Here is a 12,726-nt window from a genome sequence, read left to right as displayed (position 1 = left end):
TTTTATATGCTGCCTTCTCTTGGGTTCTACAGAATCTGGATGCCTGGTATTACAAATTCCCATAATCTAAAATGTTAAAACTGTAACATTTTTTAAAAGTGTGTTTCCTTAATTAACACAGAATATGAGTAGTGTAGTATGAAGGTTTATCAGCATTTACTTACAATAATGTGACTTGAAGTCTCACTCCTAAAGAGTCAGAAACTCCTGATAATTGAAGTATGTCACCCATTCTCTCTTTTGTGAGTTATGTATTTATAACTACATTACTATGTAGAATATAATTGAGGTTATACTAAAAGTTAGAAAATGCATTTACATTTACTTGTGCTATCATAATTAATTTCTCTTATGCACATTTTTAATAATTTGTTGAATTATGCAACAACTTCCCCCCCCGCCTGCCCCGGATATCCTTACTTCACTCAGCACACAGAGTAAGCTGTTGTCGGTCATTTAGTGAGCATCTCTTCAGTACTCATTTTTCCTATTCATTCAGTTACTGATTCATACAGTCTAATCCTGGTTCTACAGCAGACTTACTTACTGCTTCTGCGTTGCTTACTGCTTTAGGATCTGAGCACTACAAAAATACTAACCCTTCAATGGTTGATGGAAGAGTATGGCCTCGCCATTTCATGGAGGGCAACTGAAGCACAGTGAAATTAAAGGCTTTCTCATTATATTAAGATTGTCAATTTAAAACACACAATTTAGTTTTCCAAGGTACTTAAAAATATAGAAATTTAGATGTTGGAAACATATTGTCTTTGGGTGAAGCAGTAGTCACTTCTGCATATCACGCCCCAGGACATCAAATTGAACAATTAGGGAATAAGACATACATATTTACCTGCTGACTATAAATACTGAGGTTAAGTAACTTGAAAATCCATTTTTTGCATGCAGGCAGGCAGGAGTCTCAAGGAAAGACTTAAGTACGTGAACAAGCATCATTTTATGAGAAGATTTTAAAACTACCTGACAATGCACAGCTTTTCTCATATTGATCCTTGTTTGGCTTCATTAATAGGACTTTGAACCTTCAGACTTACTGCATGTGTAACTGACATTTGAACTAAAGGACTAATTGATAATAATAGTAGATTTTCATTCTAATCGTGACCAGCACAGGAGGGGTAGAGACACCAGATTAGTTTTCTTTTATGCTTTTTTTTTCCCCCCAATTTTTTTCTGTCTTCTCTCCCCACATCTGGCACATTTCCATGTTCCCAGACCTTTCATCTGTGCATTTCCCTTTTCTCAAGGTTCTCACTGTAGTTTCCTGGCGCAGCCTTTAATTTATTGCACAACTGAAGGTGTTTCCCTGATGCTCTCCTGTCAGAAGCAAACATGGAAGTTGGTACCAGCTTGCAAAGTATCTATTCACAAGTAGTCTAAGTGTCTACTCCATTCTCAAAGATTCAGTCAGATCTCAGATCAGCGCTAAATCTCTCCCTCAGTGGTATTTGGCCAAATAGGGAACTGAAAACCCATAAATTAATGCATCATAAACTTCAGTCTATTTATTCTCATGTAGAAGTTCAGAGATTTTCTTCAGGATCTCTTCTTAGCCAAAAGGCATTTTTTTATCGTCTTTTTGCTGCTAATTGGAACTATCATTACACATGATTCAACAGTAATTACGCTGAATTTTAATGAAGTGTTTTGCCAGTGTGATATAACAAAACAGCTCTGCATTCCTTTGCAGATTTTTCTAACCTCAGCTGTTGTCACTATGAGATCCTCTTCAAATAAACTAAGCGTTACCAAGAAGCCTTCCTTGGGGGCTGGAGCTTTTGGTGGATGAGTAATGGAAGGCGCTTTCCGCATGTGATTGCGTCAGAACACCACATGCAAAGGGTTATGAAAGCTTGACAGCTCCTCAGCAGGCTACCGGAAAATAAATTACTAAGTCTCCTGGGGGCAAGAAGTCCTCTAACCACAGCTTCTTCCAGGGTGAGGTAGCTTGGCCGTCATTAGGCCCGGAGAATGTGTCTGCATCACCAGAGCCCAACTGAGTCGGCAGTTGTTCACTGAGGACAAGAACCCCAGCAAAACTCCTGAGAGCTCTTGTAGGGTCACCAGACAAACAATATGTGTGATGGGAGACAGCACAGTTAATAAATTGAATAAATAAATGCACTGCTGGAATATGCTTATGTTGCAGGCCCCAAAGGCCTACACTCTTTCTGGTGAACGTTTGGCAAATAATGCTGCTACTAACTGGCATATTTTCTAGGCAGATACTGTGTGTTTTCATATCCATTTATGTATATGCATTTTATATCTGCATTTCTAAAATGCATTGGATGCACTAGTGGTGCTACCTGTTGTTCTGAGAAGTCAGCACATTTTTAAAAGCTTTGCCCATGCAGAGAAAAATCTAGATGTAGCAGTTGGGAAAATGATACAGTTTTCTGTATAGATTTTTAGTATTCTAAGTTCAGTGCTGTAACTGGAATGTCACTTTTCTTGCAAAATACGTTGTTGTTGTGCTGAGGTTGAATTTCAAATATAACAATCAAACATGCCGATGTTTTATGATGCAAACTACTATGCAAGCACTTAGAAGAAAAAATCTGCAAGTGGTTCCCAGTGTTTGCTGTGTTAGATAAAACCTGTGCTCCTTGTAAATAGTTTGTCAGCTGAAGTAGGTAAGTAGATAGTGTTCCATAGAAGAATGGTATGGTTTCACCACACAGGAAACCGGGTTGTCAGTCCACATTAGCTCAGAGATCAAAAAACTACAGCAAGTAGCTAAACTTGGAAACCACTAATTAAATGAGAATAACAGGATACATTAATGCACTTCTTGCCACATGAGTTGATTATTTTGTACATTTTTGGCAACTAGAGAAAAATGATATTTCTTCCAGATTTAAGGTAATAGGATCCTAGAAGAAATAAGCATTCATCATCAGGCCTGTGGGAACAGACCTCAACTTTAACCTCACAATGTATTAAAGGACTATTCTTTCTCTTTCTACAGTAACTAATTATTTAAAATTTTTTAAATTCCATTTACATCAGTTTACATGACCCTCTCTCTTTTATATTCCGTCTGTTACATCTAATTCTTGCCTAATACATGTAAGTGAACTATTTATTGCTTTAGCATTACATATTATTCTTTAGGTGAGGAACAAATATGACCATCTTGTTTTAATGGTTTTGAGAATTTATTTTCTTCACCCCCTAGTCCTTTCTTTTTTTTTTTTTTAATCAACTATCCTTTTTTAGCTATAAAAGCTGTCTTTTTGATGTATTCTCTCTGCATGCAAATGATACATAAGGTGTTTATGAACTACAGCTTCATACGAATTGCCTTAAAATACGCAAAATCTAGATGGTTTATGCCAAAGTCCTCTTCCCCTAGCAGTTTCTTGGGAAGATGTTAGGCAAGATGTGAATTAACTGCAGTCCTTGATACTTCATTTTTCAAAATAATTTCTGCAGAAGGAAGTATCCAGACAAACTAAGAAATACCGTGTCCCACTGACAGCTGAAGTGAGAATGGGGGGCCTGGCGCAGTTGCTGTCTCCTGCCAGTCGCTCCCTGGCACTGTTGACCACCACCAGGGGCACAGCCCAGGATCCAGGGTTGTGCATAAAAAAACAAGGAAAACCCCAGCACTAGGGCACACTCTCTGGCTTTTCCCCCACCCTGTTTGCAAAGGCAACAATTGTATCCATTAGCAAGGTCAGTGGTTTGGAGAAACCTGGAAAATAGCAGCTACCAGAAACCCACTAGAATAATATCTCCAGCAGGTGATAGATTAGTTGGAACAAATTGGAACCATTGCACTTCGGCAATCCTGGTTTATTTCAAGCTGTTTTAAAAATGTCGTCATTTTAATACACAATATCAGCCCTGCGGAACAGTCCACAGCAGGTTAATTTGAATCATATGATGTATCACTGCCCTCAGCTGACATGAGCTCCGTTCCATGTGTGAAGCCATAATAAATCCATTCCCAACCGAGGCAAATTCCCTGTGAGAAGGTGAACTAATCCAGGCCTCACACTGGCATGTTAGCCCTCCGTAATTGAAAGCAGGGCCACCTGTTCCCAGCACAGTTAGCCTATAGAGGGAAAATTAGCATTAGATCAGATACTTAATATATTGAAAAATCATTCATACTACTTGCAAGTTCAGCTGTGGGCTGCTTAGCATGACATCATATATAAACCTAGGAATGTGCCCACTTGATCCCAGTTTAACAGTTTTGTTAACCATGGTGTTTGTTAACTTTGAAATGAGAATTTTTTTGATTTAATGAGAGCTGACACGTGAGAAGGGGAACTAGCCAGGGTGCAGACTTTTCTAATTAACTCTGGGTCATTTGCAAAACTTTTGAGCTTTCTAGTAGGTTTTTTTTTTCCCTTTGCTCTTTTACAAACAAGTTTTTAAAGCACTGACACTGTAGCCATGAAATTATATTTATTTGATTAGGAGGGCAAAGAGAAATATTCCAAACAGGTGTACCAGCCTGTAGGTATTGCTTTCCTTTTGACACATCTTTTGTCTGTAGTATCAGTGTAATAATGTGTAAAATTATCAGAGTGCCTTTCTAAAAGCAATGTCTGCAACACTTAGGTTAAATGAAATTTAATTCCTTAAATGCCTAAGTAGTGAAAATTAAGACTGTACACGGAAGCCACATGGATAAGTTTGAAAATATGTTCTTAGTATCTTTTTCAATATACTGGCATTCTTTTTAAAACTTCATTCAAACATTTGCTCAATTTTCTGAAATCCCCTTTTTCTTTTTGTTCCTCATGAATGTCTTAATACAGATGTATTATTCAGCAGCTAAAGCAGATAATAGTGGGAAAGTATTTCTGGTTCTTTTCTTTTCCACAGACCTGCTCCATGATCTGGAACAATTCATTTCATCTCCCTGTGTTGGGCTTCAACTTCCCTGACTCTCTTTTGAGAGAGTTACTGTATCCCTGAGCTAGGGCTTTCCTTTTGTGGTAGTGCCTCCCAATGCACACACTATTGTTTTTGACACACTTCTGTAGTATATCTGGTAGTTGCACAGTTGCTGCCCTTCAGTCAACGTCCTATGAATAGCAGTAATCCTCCATCCGTTTTAATAGCATCTTTGGTCTTCTGGACCTACAACAATGTATTTTGGTTCAATTGTGACAGTTTAGGAAAAATAATAGAATTACATCACTGAGCTTTGTCTGAGATCTCAAACCCCAGCACTGGCTGGCTAAAGCTGCTGATATCTTTGGGTCACCTTTGCATAATGTCCATGACATGGCAGGTCATGGCAGTAAGAGTTATTACCGCTGCGGGACACTCCGCGTGGTTCCCTGAAGGCTGCAGTTTACCATATTGGCCTTAGAGAGCTGCTTCTGTGGGGCTGCAGACAGCGGTGGGTAGAAACACTGAGCAGTGACTACCAGCCTTTTCCAGACTAATTGGCATCTGCCTCACAGAAGCAGAATACAAGAGGGACTGCAGATGGCCTCTGAAGCCTTGTCTCAAGTTTCTTCCTCCTTTTCCCTTGATCCAAATTGGGAATGATGAATTAGAGGATAAAAACAATTCGTTTGTATTCTTCTTGCTTTCCAATTTCTTTTAATTTGTCTCTCTTTTGATGCCTAACTGGGGACAATTGAGAACAGTACAGCTAGTCTTCTCTTTACATGTCTTTCTCTTTCCTATTTTTATAAATTTAATTTTTGCAATTCAGCCTTTTCCCTGTTACTGCAGGGCCACCCTGACTCCAAATCAGAATCAGGGCTCAAGATTACCTTTACCTTCCTCAGATTTCCTCTGTTAGACCCCTCACATCAGGATGGGTGGCTCCCAGAGAAAGAATATTACTGGTGGTAAAATGTTTGGTGGCTGTTATCTGCTCCTCTCCTGTTTAGGACTAGGAAACTCAATCCTCCTGAGAGTTTAGGGCAAATAGTAGTTTATTCTATAGCAGTACTATTTATTGAGAAGTTTAATATTTCACAGCCTTCTTGGGACAGGGGAGAGCAAGCCCCATGTCCAGCCTAAGGAAGAAAGACCTGAGCTTTTATATGTTAGCTATAGAAATAAAAGATCCACTGCAGAATGAGAGGTATGAGAAGTGAGCAAATTCTTGGAAAATGCTGTATTTTTCTCTTTCGCAGTTCAAGGTTTCTCATAGTGTGTGAAAAGATCCCAGTCTTATAAATATAGCTTATAAATAATTTTCATGGAGTTTACTCTCTGGTTTTTCAGATTAAGAGTATACTATGGTAGTTTATTAGTCATAGAAATAGTAACCTGGTGTGCATTAAATTGTGGCATATATTAGAATAAGCCCACTGATTTCAGTAAGAGCTGGGATTAACCTAAAGCAACTTGCTAGGAGATCTGTTATTTTAGTGTTGCTTATTCATCTTTAGCCCACCAAATAAAAAGTCCTTTTGAGTAGTAGTATTATCCCAGGTTCACACAATAAAATGGTATCTTTCCAGTACAAATCTGAATGTTATGGGGAACAAGGGTAAAATACTCATAACCCTGAAATTTTTTATCTGAAGTTCTAAGTAATAAGATGACAAAGAAAGAAATTGTTTCAGACAGAAAATTCGGAGTGCTGCTTATAGGTTTTCTTTTATAGATGTTATGATTTAGTTCAAACAGACCATATTGAATCCATTGGGTTTTTTGTAATAGATTTCAAAATACATAATAAATGTAAGTAATATGATGACTAATGGGTCAAGTGAAGTTGGAACTTTTTAAATGAGAAAATAGCTGGAAACAGTTTTCAGGAAACTATTCCAGTTGATTTTTGGTCCCCCAAAAGGTGTACATTAACATAAACGCCATAGAATCGCCTCTGGGACCTAAATTCCCTCTCTGATTTCATTATTGCAATGTGATTCCTTTCCTTTCACTGTTAAGTCATCTCCTGGTGTGGTGGGAGCATATAATAAGTGTAATTTATTTATATTTATCTAATCTCCTTTCAACTCAATAGTTATTTCATCATCCTGTTTCCTAGTAGCTGTTCAGAAAGTTGTGAAGGGTAATTAGAAACTAATAATTGACAGACATGGATTTACGGGGGGATCTAAAGCAACAGAGTGAAGAATTCAAGTGAGAGAAAGGGACAATTCAAATTTTACACTCAAATGCTACACTTGAATAGTGTTTCTGTGATAGTTCTGTCTGATTTAAACACAACCAGAAATAACTCACTTGAATGCAACCTGTTTACAAGAAGTGATTTCTTTACTCTTTATTTGCTGGAAATAGATAACACCTGGCTAAATAAGTTATTGCTATTATGTCTTAAATCTAAAGAAAGCATTGGCGTATAATTGTGATAGCCAGTCACTAGTAGGCAAAGGAGAAAGAGATGTCAATCAGGATTTAAAGGTTACTTTGAGCTACTTTTTGCCCTGTCCCGATTGTGATGTAATTTTGGACGACTTCAAACAGTTGTTTGAGGTGTAGGAACCTGTGTTTTCCAACTGGTACAGACTGGGCACAGTGCTGTGTGGTGTGCTTCCAAAGGTGTTTCAAATAATCTAAAAAGACTGTTACCCTTGGATTTTGCACCTTTTATTCCAGCTGCATTTAGGTGACACTTTATGTTGTAACATCTCTTTTTAGCACATTTTGAGTGACTGGAGAAGCTGTTGAACATCTATTTTCATCAATTGCTGTGAATAACTCTTTGTATTTCATTAGTTTTCGCTGTTTCTGTCCATCACTTAAATATGTTTTTCTTAGAAGGAATATTAACATTTCTTTTACAGTGCTAAGTATAAAGTGTGAAACAGGACAAAGACTAAAAACATGTTGATTGCTCAACTGGATTTTTATTTTTTGAATGTTTTACTTAAAATGCCAAAGAATCTCTTCACATAGTCTTTCCCCAGTTGTAAAAATAACCTATGTCATTATGAGATAGTTAAAATATTTGCAGTGAAGGTTCTAGAGTTAGATTTTCTGCAGTTATACTTCTGGCTGCCACCACCTTCTGTCTTGGCTGATTCACTGGATAATAATAACTTCATACAAACCTTTGTCAAAATTATCAGTCATTACAACATTTTTCTGTGTGACATGTGCAGTTTCCGAGCAGAAAACAGGGAAATCATTTGCATTTCTCTGGTGTCCTAGTGCCCATGTTTTTATTGCTGTCTTGGATGTGCGTGGCGTTTGTGAACACAAGCGATGGACAGCAGTGATGCAGCAGGTGCCCAGGGCCACAGGTGCCCATGCGTGTTCCACCACCGAGCTTCACCAGCACCCTGTGTCCTCTCTGCCCTGGCCTGAGGAAGCCCAAGAGAGAACTGCTGCTCTCGTATTCATCTCTTTTAAAGTGTTTCTCAATTGGTTTACTCTCTGGTGTTAGCTTGACACCTGTCCTATCAACTTATGTCTAAGCAGTTTTGGGGTTGCAGGGTTTTTTTGTTGTTTTTTCCTCTTCTGGGCTATACTACCATAGCAAAGGGCTGGCAATAAAATGTGTCTTTGACAAAGAAGTTAGATGTGAAAGCTGTAACACCAAGCAGTAAGGGTCCTTTCCTCTTTTACTAACTTAGGAATATATTTATGTAGCAAAGGCAAGACCTTCTATTCTGTTTTACTCCTTTATTACTGTATCACTAATGGAGAAAATTAAGTCAATAAGGGAGGTTTTTTGAAAGTGCCTAGGTAGTTCAGAAACCCAGATCTTCTTATGAGTTGAATTTCAAACTTGGGTCATTTTAAAAATGCTGCTGATTTGGTTGGTTGGGGGGCGGGAAGGGGTTAAAACATTTCATTAGAATAACACTCCTTTCCATTTGAGTATCATAAGTAATATCATAATGTCACATGGATGTCTATTTTCTTTGTGACTCTTCTTTCTCCATTCAAAGGGAGGAGATGACTGATGATGTGTGCAAAAAGATAGGCAAATCTTGAGGTATTTTTTAGTGCCAAGAAGGGTGGAGTGATTTTCAAAAGCATTATGACATTTTTCTTCCCTTGGTTTTAATTAAAAATATCAGTACATAAGTATTTTGAAAAATCTTCCAAGTTGATCATGTGTGGTTTTAGATGCCTAAAAATCTTGCTCTCTTCTAGTGTACAGCTTCCTAGCTTTGATGCTTACGTTTCTACTAGGCCCACATGTTAGCAAGTGTTTGCCATAGTTTCTAGTTCAGCATGAAAGGCTTTAGCACAAGAGAAAGCATTTTCAGAAAACCATTCATTAAAATTGCAAGTTACAATTAAAATAGTTTTTCAGTCTTAAATTTCAGTTAGCTGTGGCTTGCGGAGTACTACAGACTTTTTCTAAAATTGTTATGGGTTTTTTAATTCAGCTGTAAAAAAATCTTACATGGCCATTGTTATGTTGCTCTTAGCTTTGTAGAAAAATGTGCTAGTTTAAAATTCAGAGACTGATCTGTTCAGATACCGAAGCATCTAACTGCAAGTTAGACCCCCAGATATTCTGGGGAGTCAGAAAATTGCTTTGCCATGTGCTTGGGACTCTCTGAAGTCAGGATAAGCCTGTGCTGAAGAGCAGCTCTGAACCTCTGCCCCTGCAGCCCTTTACCATTGTGGTAAATACTTGTTGTTTACCTGAAGAGTTGGAGAATCGAGCTCATCAGTTTGCATCAGCATTAAAAATAGAACACGATCCAACTTGAAACTAGATCCTAATTTTGGTGAAATATTCATTAATCTGTGTAAAACTTTCAACAAACAGTGTTTCCGATATATATTTATAGTGAAACTTGAAACTAAGTAGTGATGTTTTCTTTGAACATTAAATCTAGCTAAGATATATGCACAGGATTTTAATCATTTTTTGTTCTTGGGGGTGGGGTGGTAGGAATCAAATAGGCAAGTGAGAAGCGCAGTTTTTCCCGTGCTCAGGGTTGCTGTTTCATGACTGGGTGAAAGCTACATTTGAAATGCAAAATGTTAAAAACTAAGGTGAAGCTGGATTTCTGTGATGTACTGATAAAAAGGCAGATAGCAGCACAGAAATAAGTTTCAACCATCATAAAATCCTGCTTCCTATCTGTGAAATAATCTTGGTAATTGCAACATCTCAGCTACTAGAAATATCATTATCGATGTTGTTCATATTAATTGTGATTTCTAAAAATTCTGTGAGACTTTTAGCAGTCTAGGAAGTACAAAAATCCTTTACTATGGAGACGACAAAGAACATTTTATTCCAGTCTCCCTAGAAAACAAAGAAATCTACCATACCTCAGTTTTTATATGTGCTTTTTGTTTCACTTTTCAGCTAGAAAATGCATTGAAAAATATTGCGTGTTTGCCATGTAGGAAACAACAGAATATACACTTTATTCACTCATTTAAATGTGTTGAAAATGTTTGCTGTTGGCTTTGGAGTTTAGTCAAATAGTTCTACTGGATGTAAAACTCAAGGGAGTGTGAAGTATATTTTCATTATGACACAAAAGGACTAATGTAATTACCCTCCTACACGCTTGAATAAAGTGCACGTCTTTCAGATAGCTGTGGTGATCCAGGGGAAGAAACAAGGAAATAAGATCGATATTGTGATATGTTTCTTACTTTAAAGCTGTATATAGTGAAGATTGCTTACCGTACTTTTCATTATGTATTAATTCAGAGTTATTCTTTAAAATATTGTTTCATTCTATTTTACCATCGATTCAGTCACTTTAATGAAACATGGTACAAATAATCTTATCTCCATTAAATACCTAATATTTTTTCATTGCTTGAATAATTGCACTACAGCTTCTCCTATTTCTTTCTCCAATTCTCTCCTACAGCTGACATAAATGTGGACATATCAAAACCTTTGAAAACAAATCTCAGTTGTGTCAGACTCGATCAAATAAACCAGTTTTTGAAGAAAATCGTAACCACAAAAGACGATGAGCCCAGAAAGGAGGCTGCTCCATCAGCTGGCGTCATTCCGGGGGAGGAGGTCACTTCCATAACCAAACACCCCTGTACAAGGGATTTGCTACCTGCAGCACACAGCAACGCTGTGCAAAAGGCTTCAGTACAAGAAAACTTGTGGCGAGCCCTTTCCTGCTTCCAGAAAATTTCCATTCACACTGTTCAAATGGTTGTTTCGATGGAAACCATCCCACATCCCAGTAAACCTTGTTTGTTAGTCTCTTTATCAAACCTCAGTGGGAGCCTGAATGTTAGAAGTGGACATAAAACTGCAGGTAAGAGTTTTTGAAAGTTGCAGGTGCTACCAGTTTGTTCACATGGTGGTCTAGTTACCATTTGAAAGTGTGGGGCATCGAGGGGAGCTCCTCTAGCTAACATAATACATCCACAGCAGAAAATAGCAAGTCCCTCATAGACTCCATTACCTGATTTTTCCTTTCAGTCAGGCAGCACCCAAGAATGCTTAGTTTTGTAGTTAATATCCCCTAGCTTGTAATTACTAATTTATTGACAGATTTCTGGCTGGAATAGTGGCTACAAGAACTAGTATTCTGATAATTCAGCGCATACTTCAAAGGGCAAAATTTTGACAGTTTTCACTCTGTAACTACATTTTCTTGTTAGGACTCTATGTTCAAAAAAATACAAAAAAAAATGTTCAGAGCCCTGACATATGCTGCTGTGTAAATATTGGGTCATACCATTATTCTCCTCCAGGCTTATGAAGTTTTAACTTTTTACATGCTTCCTCTGCACGGCTGAGAGTTGCCCAGGGAAAACAGGCGCTCCGGCCTCATTACTGCAGAGCTGAGAGGGAACATTACACCTTGGGCACAATTAACAGGGTGCCAGAGACTCATTTTAAATGAAGACATTTTGAGTATCTCTGTAAATTGTTTCATTAGTCTTTTAATAAAATTAATACGAAGGTACGTTTACGTGATGTGGAGGTGAGCCACATGTAGGTAGTTGGCAGAGTAGTTTGTGAGGTAAAATGGTCTGTAGCTGAGAGGACTAAGTTCTAGGCCAAGCGAGGTGGTGATTTATTTCTTTTGCATCAGAAATATTTCTCCTCATGCAAGCAAGTTCTAGTGCTTCTTTACTGTTTTAAAAGTTAAAAATGAAAAATGTAAGGTTTTCAGGATGTGAAAGCCTGTAAAAGTCCTGGAGCCTGAAACTCTTGATTTATCCATAAATAAACAGCAGTACAGGCAGGAACGGTGCCTGTGTTCCCACGCTTTTCCAATCGGATAGCAACCCTAGCACAGAAAGTGCAGCAACTGAGTAAAAAGCCTTTCTAATATCCCTTAAGTAGTTCTAGTTTTCTTTCAGTGTAATAATCCTCTTTCCTTCCATCACTTCCTCTCCACCATTTATACATTATCCGTCCCATGGTACATTATGGTATCCACAGCAAGCTTCAATATATCAAAGCCGAGCCCGTTCCGTCACTGTGCTGCAAAGCAATTTGGCAAACTCAGCAGTGTATATCACTTACCCGGGAGTTTTTCATCCTCTCAGAAAGACGACATACCTTGCCTTCCACATTAAGCCTCAGAAACATTCTGCTATGAAGTTCTATTTCTTAATTCTTCTGGCAGTCTGAGGAATCCAATCTTTATTTTTCATGTCACGAGCTATACGTGAACCTTCAGTATGCTTTTAGTCTGGCAAGCATTGTTAAGCAAAGCAATACTGATGCTGAATATAAGGAAAATGGAGATTAGATATTCTAAATGAAAATCTTTCATAACCAGACAATAAATAGACATCAACAGACTCACATTTTTCCAGTTAAAGTTGCTTTATCTTTGC

At 37.9% G+C, this 12,726-nt stretch overlaps 1 protein-coding gene across 10 annotated transcripts in view; it reads left to right on the top strand.

Annotated features, from left to right (window-relative positions):
• The window catches only part of VPS13B (vacuolar protein sorting 13 homolog B), a 455,756-nt gene that overhangs the window by 348,582 nt on the left and 94,448 nt on the right, over window positions 1-12,726 (top strand). For all 10 annotated transcript variants that reach the window (XM_082046868.1, XM_082046872.1, XM_082046866.1 and 7 more), the window contains one exon: window positions 10,779-11,186. In XM_082046868.1, the coding sequence (XP_081902994.1) occupies window positions 10,779-11,186 (408 nt within the window). The remainder of the gene's footprint in view (window positions 1-10,778; window positions 11,187-12,726) is intronic.

This window comes from Streptopelia decaocto, assembly GCF_964273445.1.
Source record: "Streptopelia decaocto genome assembly, chromosome: 2".
Taxonomy (NCBI): Eukaryota; Metazoa; Chordata; class Aves; order Columbiformes; family Columbidae; genus Streptopelia; species Streptopelia decaocto.
This window is presented reverse-complemented; position numbering and strand designations above follow the sequence as displayed.